At 46.0% G+C, this 26,020-nt stretch overlaps 1 protein-coding gene across 8 annotated transcripts in view; it reads left to right on the forward strand.

Moving 5' to 3' along the window:
* Positions 1-26,020, forward strand: part of vps13c (vacuolar protein sorting 13 homolog C) — a 78,856-nt gene that overhangs the window by 17,864 nt on the left and 34,972 nt on the right. For 5 of the 8 annotated variants that reach the window (XR_013654794.1, XM_078944188.1, XM_023952070.2 and 2 more), the window contains 43 exons: positions 789-869; positions 948-1,005; positions 1,376-1,503; positions 1,583-1,689; positions 2,140-2,314; positions 4,579-4,641; positions 4,714-4,849; positions 4,935-5,035; positions 5,154-5,296; positions 5,411-5,603; positions 5,728-5,842; positions 5,949-6,085; positions 7,138-7,270; positions 7,343-7,460; positions 7,531-7,663; positions 7,744-7,816; positions 7,915-8,015; positions 8,110-8,263; positions 8,627-8,697; positions 8,872-8,931; positions 9,008-9,158; positions 9,233-9,349; positions 9,432-9,535; positions 10,420-10,587; positions 11,083-11,118; positions 11,909-12,213; positions 12,354-12,501; positions 12,581-12,689; positions 12,779-12,903; positions 12,998-13,142; positions 13,980-14,059; positions 14,135-14,194; positions 15,084-15,237; positions 15,307-15,426; positions 15,502-15,605; positions 17,355-17,522; positions 17,634-17,938; positions 18,196-18,340; positions 18,662-18,800; positions 21,949-22,064; positions 22,140-22,306; positions 23,842-24,083; positions 24,970-25,193. Coding sequence is in view for 7 of the 8 variants with exons in the window: in XM_078944188.1 (XP_078800314.1) it covers positions 789-869; positions 948-1,005; positions 1,376-1,503; positions 1,583-1,689; positions 2,140-2,314; positions 4,579-4,641; positions 4,714-4,849; positions 4,935-5,035; positions 5,154-5,296; positions 5,411-5,603; positions 5,728-5,842; positions 5,949-6,085; positions 7,138-7,270; positions 7,343-7,460; positions 7,531-7,663; positions 7,744-7,816; positions 7,915-8,015; positions 8,110-8,263; positions 8,627-8,697; positions 8,872-8,931; positions 9,008-9,158; positions 9,233-9,349; positions 9,432-9,535; positions 10,420-10,587; positions 11,083-11,118; positions 11,909-12,213; positions 12,354-12,501; positions 12,581-12,689; positions 12,779-12,903; positions 12,998-13,142; positions 13,980-14,059; positions 14,135-14,194; positions 15,084-15,237; positions 15,307-15,426; positions 15,502-15,605; positions 17,355-17,522; positions 17,634-17,938; positions 18,196-18,340; positions 18,662-18,800; positions 21,949-22,064; positions 22,140-22,306; positions 23,842-24,083; positions 24,970-25,193 (5,712 nt within the window). In the remaining variant the exon portion in view is untranslated. The remainder of the gene's footprint in view (positions 1-788; positions 870-947; positions 1,006-1,375; positions 1,504-1,582; positions 1,690-2,139; positions 2,315-4,578; positions 4,642-4,713; positions 4,850-4,934; positions 5,036-5,153; positions 5,297-5,410; positions 5,604-5,727; positions 5,843-5,948; positions 6,086-7,137; positions 7,271-7,342; positions 7,461-7,530; positions 7,664-7,743; positions 7,817-7,914; positions 8,016-8,109; positions 8,264-8,626; positions 8,698-8,871; positions 8,932-9,007; positions 9,159-9,232; positions 9,350-9,431; positions 9,536-10,419; positions 10,588-11,082; positions 11,119-11,908; positions 12,214-12,353; positions 12,502-12,580; positions 12,690-12,778; positions 12,904-12,997; positions 13,143-13,979; positions 14,060-14,134; positions 14,195-15,083; positions 15,238-15,306; positions 15,427-15,501; positions 15,606-17,354; positions 17,523-17,633; positions 17,939-18,195; positions 18,341-18,661; positions 18,801-21,948; positions 22,065-22,139; positions 22,307-23,841; positions 24,084-24,969; positions 25,194-26,020) is intronic. The other 3 variants (XM_078944186.1, XM_078944189.1, XM_078944190.1) reach the window with 1 other exon arrangement.

The raw sequence follows: 26,020 nt of genomic DNA on the forward strand, positions 1-26,020 counted from the left end.
CCAACATGACTTATCCTCCTTCCACTCATATACTGTATGTCACTCTGTGCTCCTCTCTTTTCTTTTCACCAATGACATTTCCATTCCTTTTAGATAGTCCACCACCTTCTGTCCTTTTGCATTCGTGCCCCACAACACCAACCTTCTCCATCACCTCCTCATCACAGTGGTTTCCTTCACCCACATGTCCGTTAACGTCTGCTCCGATTACCATTCTCTCTTCTCTAGAGATATCCTGGATCTCTTTGTCCATCTCACTCCATAATTTCTTCTTCTCCTCCAGCTCACATTCTGCTACCTGGGGGTCGCAACCACTCACAACATTCAACATCACATCTTAAACTTCTAGCTTACTCTTCACCTCCAGAAGGTCTTAGCAAACTCCTCCTTCAGGGTTTCTCCTCCTTTGTTCTTCATTCCATCCACTCCATAGTAAAACAGTTTCATAAAGTCTCTCATATTTGCGTATATTAAGTTAAATAAAAAACGTAGCATTACCTCAGTGGATACCACTGTTGCTTTACAAGTAAAACAAACAGTAGGTTTATTGTTTTCCTCAGAAACGCTATTTTCATGTTTGTTGCAGGTTCACTGAGGCATTTTCTTTTATAGCAGCTGCAAAGTCAAAGCAGAACAGGATCTGAAAGATTTTCTGGCACAAATGTCCACAGTGCCTTAAATAAATGATTTCACTCATCCCCACAGCAGTGATGCGGTCATGGTGAAGGAGACGGACTCAGCTTTCTTTGCTGCTGTTTTAATGTTAACATGTTTTGTGTTCCTGCCAGCTGGGTAGTCTGGAATGTCTCTGTGCCTATTGGAACGTCAACAGCGTCATGTTCTACAAGGAATCATGGGAAAATATTGTGGTGAGTCTGATTGTGGCATGTCAACTGTAGAACCAGAGGAAACCACAGCCTCCACCTTCCTTGTCTTCCTCTCTGCAGGACAAGCTGAAGCGTGGGATCAGCACCAAAGAGCAGGAGTTGCCTCATTATCAGTACAGTGAGTCTTTGTTTGCACCAGTTATCATGTTAGCAGATGGTTAACCTCCCTCATATCTCATGTGACCCAACAAACTCATAGTTGGCTAAGCAGGAGTTTTTGTTTTTTTGTATTTGTTTTTCTGGAGCAGGACCACAGTAGATCAGACTGGATTCATCATGAAATCATTCTGCATTTGCTGAAAGATCAAACATGTTTAAGTCCTGTCAGACCTCATAAACCTGCTGCTGCATCTGTTGTTCAGGCTGATAGAGGCATGGTAGTTTTTTGTTAAGTATTTTAGGAACAAATGGCTTTCCCAGTGATGCTGCTTCCTGTCAAATCCCTAAAAGTCCAGAGGAATCACCTCAATGGCCGTTTCTCTTTACAGTCTTCAGGCCGGTTTTTGCCTTTGCTAAGATATGCATCAACCCGAACGCTGAGCTGGAGTTGAGCTCCCCAAAGGTCAATCTTCACCTGGAGGTCCAGAACATTGCTTTTGAGATGACAAAACTACAGGTAGGTAGGACTCTGTGCTGAAGGCTGTGGGTGGCTAGAGCCAGGCCAGACCGCTCTCTCCTCTCTGTGTCCTTTGCAGTACCTGAACATGGTGGAGCTGCTGGAGTCCTTTGACCGCATGGTGAAGAATGCTCCATACAGGATGTTTAGACCTGATGTCCCTGTTCTCAACAATGCCAGGATTTGGTGAGTTGGATTCATCTGGGCCTTTAGTCCATTCTCTCCTAGGATGTGAACCTCTATGTCAACAGCATTTTTATTTAGACACGTGCAGAGAAGCAAACAGATCACCTGGAAATATAATAAACATAAGCCTGCATCACAAACAGACATTCACAAACTATTGATTATCAAAGGAAGACACAAGGAAAAGCTGTCAGATTCTACCAAATCTCAATAAGAAAAGTGATAGAGGATTATGTCTCATCTAATCTGATCAGTTTTGGTCCTCTGGGAAGACAACAGTCTTTCTGAAGCTAGCTGTTATCATTCTTGGTCAGCAGAGACAGTAGTTTCAGACACATGGCTACATTTATCCGTCCATCATCTGCACTCGCTTTAGCGAGGCCATGTTTGTTGCTAACCAGCACTCCAATGTACCACCCCACATGACAATACACATTTCTCCTGTGCCAGGTGGAAGTACAGCATCAACAGCATCATGGAGGTTCACATTCGCCACCTCAGTCACATGTGGGCATGGTCGAACATCCTAAGTCATCGCAGGAACCTGAAGGCTTACAAGACAGTCTACAAGAACAAAATCTTAGCCCAAAGCAAGACGGGTCCAGACACGGAGCGGCAAATCCAGGTGAGCAACACATGAGCCCAGAAGACGCGACACAAACGTCTTCTGAGAGACCGATAGCTGTAGGCTACTCAACTGTAGTGACAGGAAGAGCATTCAGAATGGGGCAATTGATGAACAAAATTATTTTAAAAATTGTATTTAGTTCAAACATTAAACATTTGAACTAAATCCATATGGACAGGCTTTTTTGTAAAAGTTGTATTTGTTATTTTAGACCTTTTATTTTACAGGATATTCCCATTGAGATTACCGGTACAAGCCTCCTTTGAAGGGGAGTCCTGGTAAAAGGCAGCCACAGTTGGTTACAGCTACATTAAAACATTGAGACAATAAAACATTTAAACATTAAAACCTAAAATACTGGCTCATAAAACAGTGAAAGATTAAAATAATAAAATTCTGATTAACAGAAACGATTGCAATATTTTTGAAGTTCTATTTTTCTTTGAGCTCGGCCTGAAGACATGTAATGATGGCAGTTCAGTTAGTCTCCAACCTTTTTGTAAAATGTTCCAGGCCAAGGTACCTGCATGAACAAAAGCTTTCTTCCCTAGTTCTGTGCAGGCAAATGGGACAGACGGCAACAACAGGTCATTTGATCGTAGGGAGCGGGAGGGAAGGCTTCTGTGTTTCAGTAACCCACCTAAAGATTTGTAAATAAAAATATACTAGTGGTACTGCCTCCTGCTGGGAAAAGAAGGCCGTCCCATTCGTTTGTGCAGTTCACAGTGATGTGTCTTTGCTCTGCAACTGGTTAACGCAAAGAAGAATGATAAACACTGTCCAACATTTACTGGCATGAGACCGAGGCATTTATGTAAAAAACATCACCATAATCTAGCACAGATAAGGAGGTTTAGATCACAAAATGTTGTTTTTGTTTAAAAAAAGAAACCAACCTATAAAAATAAAAAGAGACCCAACCTAAGTTTTAGCTTCCTTACAAGATTTTTCATAAAAGGTTTGAAATTGATAAAGTTATCAGTTAAAACACAGAAGTATTTGTACTCATGCACCACCTTGATAACTCCTCCTTCAAGTGTGGTGACTTTGAGAAGATTATCAGGGATTTTCTTTATTCGAAAACAGCATTAATTTGGACTTCTCTGCTTAAAGCACTAGTTTCAGTTGAAAGGAGGAGTTTTGGACAGCAACAAAAGCTTCTGCAGGGTTTCTATGACCTGAAATAGAGATGATCCACAACAAGAAATAACTATCATCAGCATAAAAGTACAAGTTGGCTTCTGAGACAGTTTGACCCTTTATCATTGAGGGTAATAAAATAAATAAGAGGACCAGAGCCCTGTGGCACTCCTCCTTTAATTGTGACTAACTCTGAACAAAGATCCTCATGTTTATTGTACACTGACTGCTGTTGTGTAGGTAGAAGGATAACCAGGCAGCAGTATGTTCTGAGAACCAGTCTGAAAAAGAGTGGTTTAGATGTATCCAGTTTAAATAACTACTGGCCGGTATCCAACCTGTCATTTTTAAGTAAAATTTGAGTGGATGAGTTGTGCTTGTGCTGCTTAGATGCTGACACCCCGTCCAACAGGAGGACAGGGCGGACGGCGCCTTCTGAGTTCTCTTTTCTTAAGCTCTGTCATTTCTCTTTTACTTGTGCTTGTTTTTGTGCATTTTATTATGAGGGGCTTATTTAAATATTTTATTACATGTGTTGGGATTGGTTTTATTGTATTCTTGTTTTTTTTTTATGAAAAGCACCTTGAGCTGTCTGTTTGACATGAAAGGTGCTTTATAAATAAAATTAATTTGAATTTGAATCCAGTGCTGATCAATCTGTCTATTGAGATGGAAGGGTCAACAGTGTCAAAAGCTTTAGACAGGCCAATAAAACGTGAAGCACAGTGCTGTTTTTTTAAAACTTTTTTTTATCAAGCACCGCAATGACATGGTTTATCATCTTCATGGTAGCAGTTTTTTCTGAAATCTCAGGCCTTGATGGCTCCAGGAAGGTGTAGCAGGCTGAAGCAGAGGGCAGTTGACTCCTGCAGAACTCAGTTGGGTTAGCTGATGCCTGGAAGACCCAGGAATCACCAAGAGAATCACCAAGTTCCAAAAACATCTAGAATCCTCAAAATGTGTAAAAAAAATTGTGAAATTATTTAGTGTTGCTGTCTAAACATCAAAGTCTTGCTTTCAAACCCTTGAAAATATAACTTGAAATGGAGATTTGAGTTCAGATAGTTGACACATGTCAGCTGCTGACTCATGATTGACCTTCTGTCTGTTCACCTGTCCAGGATCTGGAAAAGGTTCTAGACGTATTTAACATCACCTTGGCCCGGCAGCAAGCGCAGATGGAGGTAACGTTTGCTTCAACGCTTGCTTGTGTATTTGAGGCTGTGATCCACTGACCGTCTGCGCGTTTCTTCCAGGTGATCCGATCAGGACAGAAATTAGCTGCGAAGAAAGCTGCGGGCCAGAAGCAGGGCGGAGGATTCTTTAGTGGCTGGTTTGGAAAGAAAACAAAGAAGGAAGATCAGGAGTTTGAGGAGAACGTGGATGAGGAGAGTGAGTGGTGTTCATGCCTGCCTAAAAGGTTTTTTTCTTTCAAATCTCTGTCACCTGGGTTTTGAAGGCATGTTCCATGGTTCAGGTTCTGGGCTGGACCAGCTGATGACACCCGAGGAGAAAGAAAAACTCTACACAGCCATCGGCTACAGCGGAAGCTCCCACAATCTGACGCTGCCCAAACAGGTACCTACTTCAGCTCATGACGCTCTTGAGAAGAGCCAGGCTGCTATTCTGCAGCCGTTGTGTGATGCTACATTGACGTTCCTGTGGGAAAAGCTGATGTGGACCCCTGTCCCCTCAGTATGTAGCTGTGGTCGTCACCTTCCAGCTGCTTAGGACTTCGCTCACACTGAGGGAGCAACCTGACATCCCAGAGATCATCAAAGTCCAGATGATCAACCTCAGCACCAAAGTGTCTCAAAGGCCTGGAGCCCAAGCTTTCAGGTGACAAACTGCTGGCTTCCCTCTTTTAACACAAAATTCATCACCCATGATGGAACTCTGAAGCTGCTGGCAGACAGAGGCAGAGTTTTTGAGCAGGACTGTGCTGTGGTGCAGGGTGGAGATGGCGCTGGAGCACTGGTTTGTGACGGGCCTGCAGCAGCAGGGCGACGTGCCCTCCCTCATTGCCTCAGTCGGGGACTCGTCCTCTTCTCTGCTGAGTGTGGTGTTTGAGCTGAACCCTGAGGAGAGCACAGGCGACCAGCTGCTCAGAGTGCACTCTCAGCCTGTAGAGATCATCTACGATGCGGTAATCTCTGCCTTTCCAGGTTTCTTTGAAGCACAACGTTTTTGTGTTTTCCAGGCAGTCACAGTTGCTACTTTTACCTGGAACCAAAGGAGCTGGATTTGATTGTTTTCCTTTTGTCCTTCAGTTGACGGTTAATAGCATGGTGGACTTCTTTAAGACAGAGAAATTTGTCAACCTGGAAGTCCTGACCTCAGCTACGCTGTCCAAACTAGAGGAGATCAAGGAGAAAACAGCAGCAGGTCAGCTCTCTTAGCTGTCTGACATTCAGCTGAAAGCCTCAGATGTGTCTGACATCAAACTGGTGTTGGCCCACAGCTGACTTTTGAATGTTTCTGGGCTTGGCAGGCTTGTCTCACATCATAGAAACCAGGAAGGTTCTGGACCTGATGATTGACCTGAAACCATCCTACCTGCTACTACCCAAGTCGGGCTTCTACAGCGCCACGTCTGAGCTTGTAGTCGTGGACTTTGGCAGCTTTCAGGTCAGTTCTCGTGCTTCATGTTTGCAGTGGTGAAGACGGTTCTGTCACCGTGTTGGGGGTCTTGGGCAAACTCAGCTGTGTGAAATCTGAGTCCCACAAATAGCAGAACAGACACGATGAGTCCATTTTTGTGGTTCTAATTGAAGCTTTGTTGGGTTTGAGAGATGATGAGAGCCACTGAACCCAGGAGACTAGACGCCAGAAGAGAAGAGCAATCAAGAGGACACTAGACCAGAACAAACTACGGATTCATGACCAGAACCTGATACTGCTTTACGCTGTTTATGTAGGGACGTCTAATCTCGGTTTATGAGTTTTCTTGTGTTTGAAGATGATGTTTTGTACGCACAGGGTCAGGTGAAGTAGTGGACGTCACCGAGTTATATTGCAGATGTTTCCTATGTGAAGGCAGAAAGCTTCAGGGATGAGCTGCTTCTGGATCTGGAGGTCTGAGCGTTGGTTGAGGAAGGCTTCTGTGTCTCTTAGACGTAAACCTCCATTTCTAGGTTTCTTATCTCGAGATAAAAAGAGCAATACTGGACCGGATGTTAGGAAAAGACGTTGGCTATTTCCATAGAGGTTTTGCGTTTCTGTGAACAGCAGACTGAATGACAAGGGGCTGCACGGTGGAGCAGGGGTTAGCGCTCTTGCCTCACAGCAAGTCCCGGCTGGGGAACCTGAAACAGAACATCAATGGGAGACCTTTCTGTGTGGAGTTTGCATGTTCTCCCCCAGGGACTCCGGTTAATTGGTTACTCTAAATTGTCCATAGGTGTGAATGGGTGTGTGACCTCCAACAGACTGGAGACCTGTCCAGGATGTCCCCTGCTTTCGGCCACAAGTCACCGGGATAGGCTCCGGCAGCCCCGTGACCCTGAAAGGGACATAAATGGATTAGAAAATGAATGAATTAATTAATGAATGACAAGGATGGAGAAGGCCCTGAAAGTTTTCAAAAAGGATGATTGACAATCGTGAGCTCAGGCTGGCTGGCAAAGTCCAAGTATGGAAGGACTTTTTTTCTCTGGATGAGTGGGTTTGTCTTTTTGCAGCTGCACAGTGTGGAGCAGAGGAACCCCCCCTTGTCTTCTGCTTCTTTCTCGTCCCTGGAGGACATCATGGATCGAGCCTATGACAGATACAAGGTGCAGCTCAGGAGGGTTCAGGTGCTGTACAGCAAGTCAGGTACAGATGAAATCATCTTCGATGCTGGACAGGTGTCTGTCACCCTTTATGGAACCAGTGATCCGTCTGTAGGTGTAGCCTGGAAGACGTCTCGACTCCAGAGCTCGTCCGTGCAGCACATTCTCCAGCCCATGGACATCAGCCTCCAGCTGGACAAGTGTATGGTGGAAAAGGATGCGAGGATGCCCAGGTGGGTGTCTCAGATCTTGAGTGTGACTGGTTCCTTCATCCGCAGAGAGACTTTTTAGTTGCTGCTTTAGTTTCAAGGTGTTGGGCGAGCTGCCGCTGCTGCACGTTCGGATCTCAGATCAGAAGATCCTCGGTGTTATGGAGCTGATCAACAGCATTCCTTTCCCAAACATGGACTCTTCTGCCCCCCAGCCAGCAGCGAAGGTACTCGCCTACCTGCTTCCTTTTCAACAGTGGACCAATGTGGGTGGGGTTGATTATTTTAGCTATAATCTTTCCTGCAGTCAAAGTCTTTGGTGGATGCCAGACCACGGGGGCTCGGCCTGGATCCCACCTTTCTTGAGGCTATAGAAACAGGTCAGGGTTTCCAACTCGTCAGGTTTCTGGTAAACGTCATGATGGAAGCTTCTGTTGCTTCTCTGATCTGTCTTTGGCGCCATGTTGTTTGAGTCCAGACTCAGATGGAGATGCCAGCGAGAGATCAACAGATGAAGACCATCAGAGCTCCGCTCTGGAAGAACTCACCAAGGTGTACTTCAAGTTTGAAGTGGGAGAGGTTGGTTCCTTTTCTTCTGAGTTTAAAGGGGGGGGGGGGGGGGGGGTTGGGGGGGGGGTCATCTGCTGGTCTGAAACATGTGTGGTGTGTTCAGGTTCTGGTGGAGCTGACCCGGCAGATGGACCAGGAGAAGGCCGTCCTGTCCTTCAGCGTCAGCCAGCTGGGAGCTGCAGGAAAGATGCGGGCCTTCGATCTGAGCATAACGTCTTACCTGCGTCGTGTCCAGCTGGATTTTTGTGACGTTCCAGGTAACAGAAGTGTTTCTCTGCAGAATGGAACCGATCCTTAGAGAAGTTCAACACAAAAACAGAATTCTGCAGTTTGTTTGACTTTGTGCCTGACACAACACACAGATGTTAGAAGGACCTTCGTCCCTGAACAACAGCTTCATTTTTGCATTTGTGAAAGGACGGTGGGAAATCTTATTTTAAAAGACAACTTAAAGCAGATAGGAAGATTCAGCTGTCATTAGTCATTAACAAACAACAGAAGTACTGTTGATTACAACACTAAAGGTGCATCAACGCTGCTCAGCCTCCTCCTGTCCGCTTTGCTGCAGAGGCGGTGCGTCCTCTGTGTTCACTGTGACTGATCTTCTGCTTGGATTCCAGGTTCCCCTCTGCACCTGATCAGCTCCTCTGAGCTGCAGGGCTCCAACCTGCTGAAGGTGGAGTTTACCAAGGTGAGGCCCAGAAGGTTCTCCAGGTGTAGGGAGATGGAGAGATGGTAAGATGGGTGGAGGGGTTGAGGAGCAAGAGGAGCAAAGTGTTTTTCAGTAAGACAGGTGAAAGAGTGAGGGGCGATGAAGGTAAAGACAGATACAGAGTCCCACTTCTGCTTTGTTGTGGTTCTGCAGGCCGACCCGAGCGGGCCCAGCTTTCAGAGCCTGTTCAGCAGCACCGAGCAGATGCTGAAGGTCAGTGGGGGTGGGGGGTGACGTTTTGACCCTTTTTTCTGTTCAAACATAAACTGTTGACCTGCGGTGGTTTCAGGTGGAGTTCTCCTCTCTGGATTTCCTGCTTCACACAAAGGCTCTACTGGCCACCATTAACTACCTGAACCAGGTTGTTCCGCCTGGGCCCAGGGCCCCCCGAGCCCAGGCGGCGGCAGAGCAGCCGGGGGTCTCTGGTCATACATCGTCAGGTGTGTTTCATTGGTGCATCTGCAGGTGGGTTTGGGATGTTCCATGGCAGAGACGTTTGCTTTGTTCTTGGCAGTGTCAAAAAAAGTCAAAGATGGCAGCATCTTCAACTTCAAGCTCTTCGCCGTGCTGGGCTGCTTTCACGTTGAGGTGTGCGATGACTGCCGCAGCATTGCCGACATCCGAGTTCAAGGTAGGAACGGCTTGCAATGGAAACAAAGATAAAGAGCTGAGACCCACCTGGACACCCACCTTTGTGACCCTCCCCCCAACAGGGATCGATGCGTCCGTGTTCGTGCAGGCCGCTCAGACCCAAGTCTTCACCCGACTCAAAGATATCGTGGTCACAGACTCTGACCCCACCAGCATCCACAGAAAGGTGGCCTGCTACACACATCGACATACACACAAAACATGCACACACACATGTGCACATTCACAAACATGCACACACATATTCAAGAACATGCACAGGCATGCATTCACTCAAGAACATGGGCATGCACGCAATCAAGAACCTGAACACACATGCACGCACGCAGAAACATACTGTATACACATGCATGCACACACACACACACATTCAAGAACATGCACACGCACACATTTATGAACACACATACACATCCATCCAACATGCAATTCCATTTCTCATGATAACAAAAAGTCACAAAAAAACATGAGAACTTTGATTTTTCACATCACATTCACAAGCATCCAGGTCATGGGAGATGCAAAAAAAATCAGTTTTTTTGTTGTTAACAGTGGAAGATAAAAGTCACATTAAAGAAATTCTCTTTCTTGTCAGACTGCCGTGAGCTTGGAGTTTCCCAAAACCAAGACTGCACTGTGATCATGCACGACTACATCTTCAATCTTTTTATCAGGCTCATTTCTCCTCAGGCAGATGTCTAGAAATCCTTCTTTAGGTTTTGTTCTCAGACATGTGTAAAAGGGGGTTTGTGTGTGTGTCCCCTTTCACCAGCTTTTATAACAGCCTTTCAGCTTCATCTATGCTATGTAAGCTCTAAGCAAATAGAGCTTTTCCTTTAGAATAAGGAATGTTTGTCAGCCAATCAAAATCAATCAATAATTTAGGTCAATGATGAAGCTCAAGGACAGATGGAAAGTTGTAAAAATGTCACATCAACAGTTATTAAAACTCTTTAGGTAATGTTTGCAGAGGGTTCTGGATCAGAGGAGGGTTGCAGTACTGCAGTACTACACGCCCCCCATGCTTACAAGCTCCCCATGTCCTTGCAGGTGGTGTCCCTTGTGAGCGAGGAGGTGTTCAGTTTCGGGCTGTCCCTGTTCCCTGGAGCGGTGGAGGGGGACGACTACAGAGACATGTCCAAGGTGGATGGAAGGGTGTCCATGCGTCTGGGCTGCATACAAATTGTGTACCTGCACAAGTTCCTGATGTCTCTGCTGGTCAGCCACTACACTCACACACAGTTACACACACTTGCAGACACACACAGACTCACACAGATTCCCAGGACCTACAGTTGCATTCTGCTGTCAGTTTTGGGATGAAGATCATGATCAGGTATATTTATTTTTGAACCAGAGTCCCGTTCAGCTGCACATCAGACGCCTCCTGCTGATGTAGAGCTGCCTGACCCTTCATGATCTCATGGGTTCACAAAGTGTGTGTGAGATTTGCAGGTGCATGTTCAGTTGTAAGCGTGTTTTTTGCTGGTGTGTTCCTAGTTTCTGGACCACAGAAGCTCTCTGTGGATCCTGAAAAATGTCGCGTTACGTTTGCAGTCGGCGTTTCAGCCCCCCCTCCTGGTCTCACAGTGGTCTCCTCTCAGCCTGGGGGTCATGGAGGATCAGCAGTGGTGTCTGTTGTGTTGCTCTGTTTGTCAGCAGTTTGTTGTGTCTGACGGCTCTTGTCCTGTCGGTGTGTTCTGTCCTTTTCAGGCGTCTTTTAGCTTTCAGCATCTGTCTGCTAACGAGGTACAGCTCCCAGCATGCAGCACTGTCCTGCATCAAACCCTCCTGTCCCACACTCACCCAGCAACTCCACCACACCCCTAGATCACCTTCAAAGTCACGAGGGGGGCGTGTTTTCCCGCCTCTGGCACAGTTCCTTTGAGAACAGCATTAAAAAAAGAACAGCATGTCTGTCTGGTCTGCTGCATCGTCGCCGCACGCCGCTGTGCCGCCAAACCATTCCAGACAAACCACAGGGAAGCAGTCAGTCTTCCTATGCGGCAGCATGTCGCCGGCTGTGATCACATGACCAGCGTGAGCACCACAGATGTGTTCTGTGCTGCTTCGGCCCCATGTCACTGTAGTAAAAAACAGTCGCTAAGCTCCACTCGCCTGAGACAGCCAAACAGTGACAGCAAACGCTCCACAGCCTTCCCTGTGACCAGGAAGAGAAGCTTCTCATTTCGCCAGAGTAACCAGACCCCGCCTCCTTCCACCCATTACATTTGCTGTGCTGGTCACCAAGCTGCCATCTTAATCCCTCTTTTCACCGTATACTTCACCAGTCACATGACCCCTGCCTGGTTTGACCGCACTTCCTGTTCTGACATGTTTGACCTCCAGTCGTTATCCTGTGGTCAGACTAGTGGTGCTGTCACGCCCCTTCTGATCCAATGTGTCGAACCTTCGTGATGAAATTTCAGGTTTCAGGCTTTCTTCAACGAGAGACAAGGCTGTAATGCGCCTAAAGGCATTGAACGCCTCACATCAGCTGTCTTTTGGCGGTGTTTGACTGCACATGGCTGTCTTTCAGACGTTCGTCAACAACTTTCAGACAGCCAAGGACGCTCTGAGCGCCGCCACGGCCCAGGCTGCAGAGAAGGCAGCATCCAGCGTTCGAGACTTTGCCCAGAAGAGCTTCCGTCTGTCCATGGACATTCAGCTGAAGGCGCCACTTATCATCATCCCACAGTCCTCTCAGTCCCAGAACGCCATGGTGGTGGATCTGGGCCTGATCACGGTGGCAAACACCTTCACCCTGCTGTCGGATGAAGGCCTGCCTCTGCCGGCTGTGGTGGAGAAGATGGATGTGCAGCTGACGCAACTGAAACTCTGCAGGTATGGTGCAAACCGGGCTTAGCGGCGTCTGCAGTTCATCTTAGTCTTTGATCTTTGATCTCAAAGGCGTTGTGAGTCTGATGATGGAGCTACTCTGCAACATCAGACCACCTTCTCAGTCGATGCCTCTTTGTTTTCAGAACCACACTGAGGACAGAATCCTTGCAGACCGACATTGAAATTCTTCAGCCCATCAACGTGACGTTGCTGGTCACCCGAAATCTGTCAGCATCCTGGTTCACAAAAATCCCCAGAGTCTGTGTCCAAGGCGGACTCCATAACCTTCACGTACGCCTCCCGCCTGCTCTGCAGCTCTGACTGAGGCTTCAACCCGACCAAGGTAATATCTGTGTGATCTGTCTTGCAGGTACAGCTGGGGGAGGAAGACCTCGGTGTGCTGATGAAGATTCTGGTAGAGAATATCGGGGAGGGAAACCATGCCCACAACTTGGCCATGAGCACGCAGGGGGGCCCAGGTGAGCAACCACCGATGGAGACGCACAATTCAGGTACTATGTTAATAAGGAAATGATTGACCACACTCAATCCTGTCTCAATTACACAGAGAGGGAGGAGCTTCCTCAGCATTTGGAGGTGATGACATCCCAGTCAGAGGCTGGCGGTGCAGCCGGCAATGAAGAACCGATGGAAAACACTGTCGATGTCCTGCTTGAGTTTGAGATCAAAGAGGTACACGTCTTTCCTCTTCGGCAGACGGAAACTCTCATCCAACCAGAACACAGCCATGTTTTCTGACCCCCGACCTCTTCCTCTCGGTCCACAGGTGGTGTTGACACTGGAAAGGCTCAAGGCGCCCTTCCTCGTCTTCCAGCTCGCTCAGCTGGGCATCAACACCAACGTCTGCAAACATGACATGTCCGCCACGACGTTCATCAACAAAGTGTCCCTAAAGTGTCTGGAGTTTTCAGGTCAGAGCGCTTTCCGCCTGGAGCGTTGGGACGGGTCTTTCTTGGGGGGCCCTGGTTTGTCCCTTCCGTTGGGGTGGGGGATGCTCAGGACTTAAGGACTCGTCCTCTTTTTTTCTTTGTGTGTAAAGATGTTTGGAGCCAGCGGTTATGTTTGTAACATTTGTGTGGGTGTGTGTAAGGGGGGGGGGGGGGTGACAGGCCCCGCCCCTTATAGACTAACACCTACACCTGAAAGTAATGGTTATAAACCCCCAGAGAGTTGTTTTGTGATTCCACCCCACCCCCAGCTTCTTCAATTATCCTCCAATTTCCTTACCCCCCACTCCTTTTTTTCCTTCTTCTCTCACCTCTCTTTTGTGCCCTCATTCCCCATCTCTAACACCCTACTCTACTTTTTTTTTTTTTTTCTGGTCCAACAAACAAAATGTATACAACTATAATCGATATGCATGAAGTTTTCCTCAAGGCAAGAACAAAATAAAGCAAGAAGAAGAACACCTGTAAAGCAAGAACAAATCAAAATCAAAAAGCAAAGGAACTGGAACCTTTGTCAAACGTAAAATAAATCAGTGAGAAAGCCGACCCGCCACATCGACTGTCAGAGTCTGCGGCTCTCCGTTAAGGCTAACTAACCAGAATCTAACTATTCAAAAGACACAAAACTCTCAATTCAAGACTATCAAAGTCCAACCCCAAACTAAAATAATGAAACCCAGCGGTGCAAAACTGCTGAGGACAGAGAGTTAAAAAAGAGAGAAAAAAACAAGCAAACCACCAAAAACTTCTGAGCTGACTGCATCTTCATCTCTGCATTTTTTTCTTTTGTCCTGGTTTCAGACTCGAATGGGGGGCCGCTGTGTCTCATCAGCTCCTCAGCAGAGTCTGGAGCTGAGCTGCTCAAAGTGCAGTACTGCAAGGTGAGGAAAGGACACCTGTAATCGGATTACTCCAGGTGAAGCTCCTGACTGAACTTGTTGTTTGTGTTCTGTAAGGCTGATCGCAGCGGACCAAACTTCTCTACAGTCTTCCGGAACACGGAGCAGTCCATCAATGTCAGTACCAAGTTTGTCTTCCCAGCATCGCTTTAGCTCATGTGTGTCAAACTCAAGGCCCGCGGGCCAAATGTGGCCTTCCATGTCATTTTATGTGGCCCGCGAGAGCATAAAAGTTTTTAATTTCTTAGAATAAAAAGTAAAAATTGGTGTGTATTTATTCCTATCTAGGGGGAATCAGACTTAAAATACCGGATGGGGCAACTATACATTAGGACTTAAACTCTGTCCATATGACCTAACCTGACAGAATCAAATGTAAAAGGATTTATGCTAGAGGAACAAGTAAACACATGCAACTGTAATAATAAATAAATAATCAGTTGTTTAACATTAAGGAGTGGTTACATTTATTTTTCATTACATTTAGTTACATGTATAAGTTATATCTGGCCCTTTGAGGACAGACACTAAGCTGATGTGGCCCTCTGTGAAAATGAGTTTGACACCCCTGCTTTAGCTAGTTTGTGAGAAGTCCTTTGGGTTTAAAAGGTCAGCAGAAGACTCGACAATGGAGTCTGTGGAGCGTGTATGTTCTGATGCCGTACCCCACTGCAAAGATCAACCGCAGAGCTGGATTTAGCCTCAATCACTACTGCCCTTATGGGTGGAGTCAGGCTGTTGGTGGCTAAAAAGGCTAGGGCAAATATCACAATCCACTTACCACACACACAACAATGGTACGTTCCATTTTCATGACATCACTTGAAGTGGCCGCACGAGCCCCAAGGAAGCTGCAAGACACACCTGCGCTCCCCTTAAGGTCTATTTTTTTATGAGCCTCCACCGACCTGGAAAACTAAAAAAACCCGGATGGGTGAATGTGACTGAGGCTTGTGGTGTTGGTGGTGGTTCTGGACATCCATGATCAGTGTTTCTGTCTGTGCAGGTAACCTTCACTTCACTGGATGTGAGACTGCATACCGAGGCTCTTCTGTCGAGCATCAGCTTTCTGTCCACAGCGCTGGCATCGAACACCGCCTCACCTTCAGAGAGGGACATTGTACAGAAGACGGACGACAAGGCCTCTTCGGCTAAATCTGGTCAGTAAACCAAATGCAGTCACATGAAGGACTGTCCAAACTGCCCCCTGACACGCTGTGTCTCTGCAGCGGCTGTGGTGTCGCCGGCAGACAGCCGGGTTGTAAACCTGGAGGTGGGGATGACTCTGGGAGCCTTCAACATCCGGGTTTGTGACCAGACCTGCACCATGGCTGACATAAAAATCCGAGGTGTGAAATGAGGGAAATCCTTTTCTGTTGAGCACATGGACAGAACCTGACCTGACCCGTTAAATGTCCCCTCAGGTATGAATGGCGCTTTGTCGAGGCAGGGAGCGCAGACAAATGTATCTGCCCGCCTGCAGGACGTGATCGTCCTGAATGCTGATCCCCAGAGCATCCACCAGAAGGTCCGCTGAGTTTTTTGTTGAAGTGATTCCTGATTGGCTTTGGTCTGAGTTTTTTATGAGGGTTCCAGCTCACTACCCTACAACTTCCTCTTTCATCTCATTATTCATTTCATTATTTTTATTTGTTTTTCCAGCTTTGGGGCTGTTTCTTATAATAATAATGGATTAGATTTATCTGCGCTTTTCCAGCACTTACAATGTGGTCATTATTCATTCAGTCCCTATGTATACTTGGTGATGACAGAGGCGTGGCTGCCAGTTCGTGCCTATGGTTCCTCTGACCATCACCAGGACATTCACGCGCATTCACACACCAGTGGAGCCACACTGGAGGCAGGGAGGGTGAAGTGTCTTGCCCAAGGACACAATGACAGTTGACTGGGGGCAGCGGGGATCGAACCTCTGAGCCTTCCATCAGTGGACGACCAGCTCAACCTCCTGAGCCACTGCCGCCCTACAGGATAGAAACCAGAACAAACCTTTGCTATCTCAGTAACGCGCCAAAGCCCCCATCACAGCCTCCTCATTGAGGTGTGAATGTGTGCGGCTGTGGGAGGAGAGGGGTGGATGACGGTAAAGGCTCTGAGTGGCAGAAGTTACAAAAGCATTCACCATTCTGGGGAGGCTGTGGTTCAGAGGTAGAGCAGACATTCTCTGATCAGAAGATCACAGGTTCAGTTTTCTGAAATGTCCTTGGATAAGACACTGAACCCCTCATTGTTCCTAATGGTTACAGGATGTGGTCAATGTAATGCTGTCTGCACCAAACGCAGCATTTGATGCAATTAACGCATCAATATGGATGCTCGACATTTGCCCAAAAATATGTCCATAAACTTGACGCTCCAGACGCGTATGGGGGGAGGTAATTCAGAGATGCTCCCAGCATGGTGAGCTTCACCGTCTACTGCAGGAGCTGAATCTGAATGACGGCGTTGTCAGCGGAACTTCAGTCTCTCTGTGACCCAGTTTGATGACTTTCTGTTCTGAGGAAGAAAAGATGACAAACTTAAACACGGTGTAGCAGTGGTTAGTGCTCTTGCCTCACAGCAAGATGGCCACCGGTTGGGTCCCGGCGTCCCGGCTGGGGGACCTGACACAGAACATCAATGGGGGAACTTTCTGTGTGGAGTTTGCATGTTCCCCCCCTGCATGCGTGGGTTTTCTCTGGGGTCTCCGGCTTCCTCCCATGCTTCATAGGTTAACTGGTTACTCAAAATTGTCCATATGTCTGAATGTGAGTGTGCATGGGTGTGTGATTGTGGCCCTGTGACAGACTGAAGACCTGTCCAGGATAGTTGTAGTTGTAGTCCCTCCTGAGACAGTTGTAGTCTCAGGAGGTTTGGATCCCTGAGTGGTTGACAAAATGCATCTTCATTGCCAAAGAACTCTGGCTGCGACGACAGAAATGCGCTACTGCCAGTCCGCCGCTCAGCGTCTGACACTAAAAATGCACCCTGTGACCTTTGATGGCGTTTGAACACTGACCTAACATTGAAACGGTGTGAATGCAGCTTTTGGTCACGGAGCAGCCATCAGTGTGTAAATGTGTGAGTGCACGGCTGAATAAGACTGACTGTAAAGCGCTTTTATCTTTGAACAGGTAGAAAATCTCTACATAAGTATACGCCGTCTACCGTTCTGAACCTTTACCAAACGTTTCCAGACCTCCTCCGCTCCATTACACCTTCATCCTGTGTCCAGTCAGCTGTCATCCTGTAGAACCCTGATCTGTGATCTCTCTTTCAGGCTGTTTCTATTGTTGGAGAGGAAGTTTTTAGCTTCAACTTGAGCCTGACTCCCAACGCCACAGATGGGGCAGCCTATATAGACACCTCCAAGACTGATGGAAAGATCATGCTGAACTTGGGCTGCATCCAGGTGGTTTACCTGCACAAGTTTTTCATGTCGCTGCTGGTGAGTCACAGGCTTTGAGATGAGAAGTTTCAGCTTCACCTTCTGACAATAAGAAACTAAAATGGCTGATGTGATGCTGGCAGTAACATCTTTGTTTCTTTACTTTGACAGAACTTTACCAACAACTTTCAGGCTGCCAAAGACACCCTCAGTAATGCCACAGCTCAGGCTGCAGAAAAGGCAGCGTCCAGCGTTCGAGACTTTGCTCAGAAGAGTTTCCGTCTGTCCATGGACATCAGGCTGAAGGCACCTCTTATCATTATCCCACAGTCCTCAACTTCCCACAATGCACTTGTAGTCGACCTCGGTCTAATTACAGTGGCAAACAGCTTTAGTCTGCTGCCCATTGAAGGCTGTCCACTACCAGCTGTTATTGACAACATGGATGTCCATTTAGGGGACTTGAAACTGTCCAGGTCAGTAGGACTCAAATGAAAACTCTGTCTTTATAAAGACTGATTATGTCAAACTAGATTTCTTTTTCCTCGCTGGTTTTGCTCACAAGTTCTTTCCCTAGAATCTTCAGTGGCTTCTAACATGTTTTCCTTTTATTTGTACTGGTTTCCTGACAGGTTTTCACATGAGTTATTTTACTGGTCTCCTCTCTCGTCTTCACACTGGTTTCCTCACTGGATTTCCTGTTGTTGTTTTTTTTTTCTTTTTTCATGTGCAGGTCGTGTGTGAAGCCGGATTCCAGTGCAGCCATTGAGCTCCTGCAGCCCGTCAACCTCCACCTGAACATCCAGAGAAACCTGTCAGCTTTCTGGTTCAAGAAGATGGCTGCAGTAGAGGTTCATGGAAACCTAAAACCATCTAAGGTAGCTTTCAAAGGAATTGTGATGTTTTTCTGCAGGGATTTTCTGTAAATGTGTTAGTTCCTGTATCACTCTAACAGCTTTGCTCTTTTATATGCCACCAGTCAACATGTAAACAACCACAGGTACAGTCTCCTGTGCTGTAAAACCTCTGTTAGCAGTCCGCTTCTCTCTGGTCTCAGTCAGTCTTTAGTGGTCTGTCATGTCCTTAGATTCCCTCAGCAGGTCATAAACTACACCAGACATGTGGACCTGAAGGGCAAACCAAAATTCAGTTGGGTCTAAGGTGTGGCATCTGCCTTCTTCAATGGTTTGTCTTTGCAGATGGATCTAAGCCAGGATGACCTGACCATGCTACTCAGAATAGTGACGGAGAACCTGGAAGAGGTTGCTGCAAGTCTTCCTAGTGGCTCCAGACAGGACAACGGCCAGCTGCTCCTAGTGCCCAAGAGTTCTTTGACAGGTGAGTCGGACACCCACCTTTGTGCTAATGTGTAAATAATCTACAGAGGTTTTGACAACTGTAGAAACTGTGGTTTTTCATTGCTCCCCCCCTTTCTTTCTTTTTAAGTTGAGTTCAAGTCTGTTACTTTATGAGGAGCAGTTTAAAATGAAGCTTTTCTCATAGAGCAACAGAAAAAAGATGACTATATTAAGCTTCATTGGTTATGGTTCTTAGAACCACATTCAGCCCAGATCACTTGAACAACCTCTGTTTCTAATAGTCTTAATTCTAATAAAAGATATGTTGTAAAGTTTTGTAATGTAAGCATTGTGTTGCTTTGGTTCTCCAGAATAGTATGTTTAGACATTCACACAGTGGTGTGTGCTGCTGCAAGCTCATCTTTATAAAGAACAAAATGAAATGGTACTTTCTTTATAAACTGTGATTCTAGAAACCCCTCACTGTGACCGTTCTCTGAGCTAAAACTGGGTTTGTGGAGTCTGAATACGTCTGATTTCGTTTCTGTCCGAGCTTCTTAACCCTTGTGCTATCTTAGATGACCCCACCCTTACATTGACGTGTTCTCCCTACCATGACAAAAGTGGATAAAGGTGGAAAGATTTCATGTAATCCATAGACACCAGTGAAGATCAAAAATCATTGAAGAAAAAGGTTCAGAGCACTGTCTAGTGGGTCTAGATGACCCAACTCCCAATGTTAAAGACCCTAGGATGGCACAAGGGGTTAATGCTTTGTTTTTGGTGCCAAGAGCTTGCAGCTGAACCCATTGGACTTGGTAAACAGTGGATTTTATCAATTAAACAGATCAAGATCAGATCAAGACTAAGCCTTTTTTATGTTTTTGTCAGAAACCCAGACACTGTGTGGGAAATATGCTCATATCTGTCAGGTCTTTGCTGTCTGCTCTTCTGATCCCACTAGTTGTTTCAGACTTTATTATGTGAAACTGTAAGAGTAAAATATTCACTTTAAGTGTGAGTGTCAGGATTTAGGACTTGGTTTAGACGTTACAACAAAGACTTCAGGCGAGACTTGAGCCTCATGGCAAAGACTTTCGCCATGACTTTTTGAAATTGACCTGGACTTGCCAGCTTGTCTGCCTTTTTCTGGTTTTTGCCATTGCTGCTTGAGTCCTGATGTCATGTCTGCTGTCAGCCACCTCGGGAGTGCCGCAAGCCAGCCAGGCTTGGTAGAAGTCCTTCTTTAGCTTGATAGCATCCCTTACATTTGGTGTCCACCACCGGGTTCAGGGATTGCCACAAGCAACCGGGAACCTATGGCAAAACTCTGAGCAGCAGCAAAGGGTGTCCTGGTGCCAATTGCATTGATGGACCCCCTTGTGTTAACACATGATATTTGTTATGGACAGACAGAGCACATAAGTCCAACAACAAAACCGCACTCAGATTCAGATCAGGGAGGCCTTTTCTTCCAATCATGGCCTTCCAGGTATCACCGTTGTTGACCATGTGGACGTTGAAGTTCCCCAGGAGGACACTGGAGTGCCCCGTTGGGGTGCTTTCCTTTACCCCTCCAAGAGACACCAAGAAGGCTGGGTACTCTTAACTGCTTTTGCACCAGTAGACCAAAACCACAGTCCTAGACCCACCCTCCACCCCCCAGCCTACACCAGCCCGCCCCCCTCTCACCATGAGCAACTCCAGAATGGCAGTGAGTCCAACCCATCTGGAGGGACTGTGTTTCACAGCCCAGACTGTGGGAGGAGTTGAGCCCAAGCGCAGTCATAGGGGAGGAGTTGAGCCTTCCAGGACTATTTCTCTGAGATGCTAAGGAATGTGAGATCTATACATTTATAAGTTAAAATCATCTCTGTTTGTGATTCATATGTTCAATTTGTTTTGGCACTCACACAACCCTCTGCATTTATCCGGACTTGGGACCGGCACAAGAGAGCACTGCATTGTGTTCCCTTGTGGTTGCATTACTTTCATTCACTCATTCATATCATTTCATTCCATCTGTTGCATCTAACACATGTAATGTCACTGTTCCATCCATTCATTTCATCCATGTATCCATCCAGTTGTTCAAACATTCATATTCACACGTAAATTACAGTTTTAGCAGGGGTTCTCAAAGTGAGGCCCGGGGGCCAATGGCAGCCGGGCCGCGGGAAGGTTTTTGTAGTCCTCAATAAAAGAGAGGTAGAGCAGGTTCCTTTGAGGAAAAAAGGCGTTTTCCAGCTAAGTGGACAAATGCTTACTTTGTCGTACCTCATGGACTGGATGCAAGCAGGTAAATGAAAATGCTCAAAGAGTTAAATAAAAATCGTCACTATGTTAATTATAAAAATAAAAAAAAATAAAGCTCCAACAACTACAACGAGGCTCTGCTCTGCACCAGATTCCAGTGAAGCTGTGACAGAAGCTAGTAGCTACGTTGTGGCTGTAGCAAGCCCTTAAGTAACTGGGAGTTTGTAAGAGAATGTATCCTGAAAGAAGCTGACATTGTTTGTCCAGAGCAAAAGAAAAAGTTTGAAGAAATAAGTCTGTCAAATGATAAAATTACTAGACGAGAAGATCTGGACAGCAACCTCCAACAGCAACTGGGAAAACATCTGGAGGGCCTGGTAAAATGTACAAATGACACTTGGTCATTAAACAACTTTTTCTGTTTATCCATTTTTTTAACCAAAAATGGGCCTCAGTGTAATGTTGAGTTCCTAATTTGGCCTTCTGCTACAAAAACTTTGAGAACCCCTTGAATTTGAGCCATCAATAATACGTAAACGTAATATGCAGAAACATTGATAAATAATTGTGCCTGCTCTGATGGAATTGGGGTTGAGCATGGCTTTTTCTATTGCCTTGTGCCCTTTCATGTGGCTGTTTTATGTTGTTTCACTCTTAGTGATTTATTTTTTTGGCACCATGAGTGTTGGGAGGGGAGAGGATGACGACTTTGGTGTGTTGTACTACATTGTGCGTGTCAAAATAAAAGCTCAAAGCGCCTCCTACTTCCTTTGTTTACCTCCTTCATCATAGCATTGCTACATAACTTCAGAAAGGAAATGCTGAATGATGTTGATCTCTTCGTCCATGCTCCCCTCTGTGAATATGATGCCGTGGGCGTCCCCCCCCCCCCCATGTGGAAAACCACCACTGTGTCTGCTCTACCTGTTCAGGTGAGCCAGAGAAGCCAAACGACTGCAGTGAGGAAGAGGAAGTTCTGGAGACGGTGAAGTTCAGCCTCAGCATCGAGTCGTTGGGTCTGACTCTCTATACCAGTGACCCCAAACAGGTGGGTTCGTAGAGCAGCTCTCTGACTGTTTTGGATTCATCCGGCCAGAATCGGAACCCTTTTGTTTGTGTGCAGCCTTTGGACCAGCAGCACCAGCAGGAACTCCGACTCGGAGAGCTTACCCTCCACCTGCTGAGAGTTTCAGGTAACCTCCAGTCTAACGGGAACCTGCAGGTCAGCACCATTTTGACCAGCTGCACGTTGGATGACCTCAGGGCCGGCATGGAAAGGGTGACCTCAAGGTAAGTGCCCTGTGAGCTTTCACAATCCCACAGCTTGGACAAAATGTGCCTTAAAAGACCAAGTTAGGATGTGAGGTTTTTCAAATGAAAACCTTTTGGCTTGCTGTAGTCCTATCATAAGATGTAGGGATGGGAATAGAATATGGCATTTCATTTCTGCCATCTCTAAAGACAACTGAGCGGCGTATTCAGGAACTGAGTGAGGAACCTTACAACCGCGCAGGGGAAATTCTGTCTGAGCGACCTGCATTTTACAACTTCACGCCTGCAATCCTAACTGAGCCGTGATCCTCTGCGGTCAATTCTCCTTTTGCGCGCTTGCTTGGATTTGTGCTCAGTGTTAAGGGGGCGTGTTTGTCACTTGGGGGCGGTAACCTTTCTGGTCGATCTGATTGGCCGAAATTTGCATGTCTAATCCGGCGAGGCAGCAAGGCGGTACTTTCATTTCAGAGCAGGGGGGTTAACAAGCGGCTCTTGAACTGTGGTTGGAGTTTCTCTGATCTCCCCACACTTGAGATGTGAGAAAATCGACCTCACAGGACGTGAACCTTCAGCCTAAACTCTTTGGCTGCATCTCTAACCTTCCATAACTTTTCTGGAGCAGACCAGAAGCAGAAGCTGTGATGTTTAAGTGTACAGCAGCAGTGAAACTGTCACCTGGTTTTTGATCCGTTTGAGGAGACTTGAGCTTCCCGGTCGTTGAAAACCGTCAAACTCAGACTTTAGATGTTTTAATTTGTTACTCAGGCTTCAAATTTATTATGTAATTGTTGAAAGTGTGAGAAGTTAAAATACCTCTTTGGAGTTTTTGCAGTGACATGTTGGTGGCGTATTTATTTACAAGTGAATGTGGAAAAACATATAAATGTAATAAAACCATACAAAGGAAAACCATTTCTTTAGAAAAATGCATGACTCTTGAACTTGAGGTTATTTATCACCTTCCTGATCTGTTCTTTATTTATTTATTTAGTTCTTTATTCTTTATATCTATTCACCTGTTCACCGCGATTCAGTTCAATTAAATCCAGATTCCTTCCCTACCCCTCCGACTTCTCCCTTTCCCTACATTTAGCCCTCCAATAGGAGAGATATGGAAAAATTGTCTTACTACCACTCGATGATGTCATCAATAGTCGCCGGTGAGCTACGTTAGCGTGTAGCTGCCAGCACTCAGAAAATACATCACATCAGATTTATAACTTAAAAAAGTCATAGTAAAACAAAAAGTCGTTATTTACATTTAAATATAAACTTCAGTGCTTAAGAGCACACCCACATGTAGAAATGAGTTTCTCCTCGTGTCACAACACAACGGGATTAAACAGGTTTGGACACCACTACAGCCTCAAGTGCCCCTACAACTGGAGCAATGGGGGTGGGGGTTCTGCCTTAGTCTTCTTGGGTTGGTTAGTCTTGAAAAAATCTTTTAGTCTTATTGTCCTGCTTGAGTCGAACACTTTGATGGTTGGATTTCCCTGAGGGAGGTTCTGTTTCACTGAGAAAGGCAGCTGATGGCGCAGTCTTTTCTGCAGGATGGTTAGACGGCAAGAAGAGGACGGCTCAGAGCCCATGATCGATGTGACATACCGGCAGGCCACGGCAGAAAAGGAGCTGGTGGTCATCCTGCAGAAGCTTTACCTGTGTGCCAGTGTGGAGTTCCTGATGGCCGTTACAGATTTCTTCATTCAAGCTTTGCCCCAAAGTTCCTCCTCGGCCTCAAGCAACAGACAAACGGGGAAGCAAACCACTGAACTAAAAGTGGAAACCAAGACAGGTAAAACCTGGGAAGAACCGGAAAAAGTGTCCCTGAGAAGTTCCAGTTTTCCTCTTGTGTCACAGATTTTTTACAACAGTTTCTGTACAACAGTTTGTGTTTCAACTCCAGTTAGTCCAAAATGCTGTTGCCAGACTTCTAACCAAAACCAGAATGAGAGACCACATCACTCCAGTTTTAGCGTCTTTGCACTGGCTCCCAGTCTGTTTTAGAAGCCCTCTGTGGTCTGACCCCTAAATATATAGCAGATCTCCTCATTCCTTATGTACCTGTTAGAAATCTTAGATCTTCGGCAAAAGGTCTTTTAACAATCCCACAATCTAGATTTAAGGCCAGGGGAGACGGGGCCTTTGCTATAAGAACCCCAACACTCTGGAACAGTCTCCCTGAAGAGATCAGGCTCGCTGAGTCCCTACCAGTTTTTAAATCTCTTTTAAAAACCTGCCTCTATAGGCCTGCTTTTAATGATTTTACTGCTTCTTAAATTTGAACATTTTATTTTATTGAATTTATTGATTTTAACCGCTATCACTGTTTCGTGTGTGTGCTGGGTTTTATTACTACATACTGTCAACTGTTTTTAATCCGGATTTTGTCTCATATCAATTGTACAGCACTTTGTAATCTTGATTTCGAAAAGTGCTATACAAATAAAGTTTATTATTGTTATTATATTCCTGAGCTGGGAAAGGGCTGTCATATTGTATCTGCACAGTTTAAATGTAAAATCCCCAAAACACATCAGAACATTTATTTGATGAGGATGTCAGGTGTGGCTCCTCTGTGAAGCTGAGTCCTGACCCCTGACCTTCAGGACAAGGTCAGGAAAGACTCTGAAACGGGTCAGCAGACTTTGTCACCCCATGCCCTGTCCCTGTCTCTGCAGCCTCTGTGGCGAGGACTCGTGTGCAGGCAGTGATCCTGGACCCAGAGGTGGTTTTTGTGGCCAGTCTGATGAAGGTCGACACCCCCGCCCTGGTGGTGTCTTTTCAGAGTGACTTCAGTCTGCAGGTGGAGGACGGCAACCAGAGCGTCCGAGCCAGTCTGAGTGGCCTGAAGGTGCTGGCCTGCCCATTTATCCCAAACCAGCAGGACAAAGCCGTCACCACTGTAAGATCACCTGACTTCACACATACAGCTCTTCTCTGTCCGGCCTTTCAACAGGAGGCGCATTTTTTTCAGGATTCGAATCACTAGGCCTTTAACCGCAGATGTTGCTGCTGACGGCTAAATAACATCCCCATTGACCTCCTCGACCATTCACGTAATCAAAGTGACTCACCGAATTCTGAAACAGAGAAAAGCGGCTACTCGTATTAGCTTTGCCAACACTTTATCCGTGCAAAGCCCCTGTTCTCTGCATCAGAATCAGCTAACTTACAGACTGTATTTCACTACTGTGCAGCGCTGCAGATCAGCGCATGGCTGCTTGTCTACACTTCAAAATCCACTGGAATCATGTTAAGGATCTAAACATTTACGGTAGTCCAAAGACTGTCAACTCTGGAGCTAAAAGTGTTAAAGGGTTAAGAAATGTTTTACTTCTCTGATCATTGTAAAAATAGTTTTAGGTTTTTTCATTAAATCTAGTTCACATATCCCAATGAAAAAAAAAAGATTACTTTCCTAAAGATTTTAAAGATGTTGCTATTTTGACCACTTTATCTTCTACATTGAATCACCTTTGTTTGCAAAGTTCTGAAGGAAACTTTTGCTGATCTAATGTGTAAGCAGCTGAAGAAAAATCATATCTAGGAGCAGGGCTTCAGACTAACTTTTTTCACTAGGAGCACTGTGGCCCCCAACTGAAAATTTTAGGGGCACAACCAGAAAATTTAGGGGCGCATGCCGTAAATCAACATTCTAACCAAATCTACTAATTTCCACTGTATTAATAATAAATACTTTAATGATAGATGCAGAAATTACAATGTGCT

The sequence above is a fragment of the Oryzias latipes genome, chromosome 3 (genome assembly GCF_053564925.1).
Source record: "Oryzias latipes strain Hd-rR chromosome 3, Olatipes_Hd-rR_3.1".
NCBI classification, from domain to species: Eukaryota; Metazoa; Chordata; class Actinopteri; order Beloniformes; family Adrianichthyidae; genus Oryzias; species Oryzias latipes.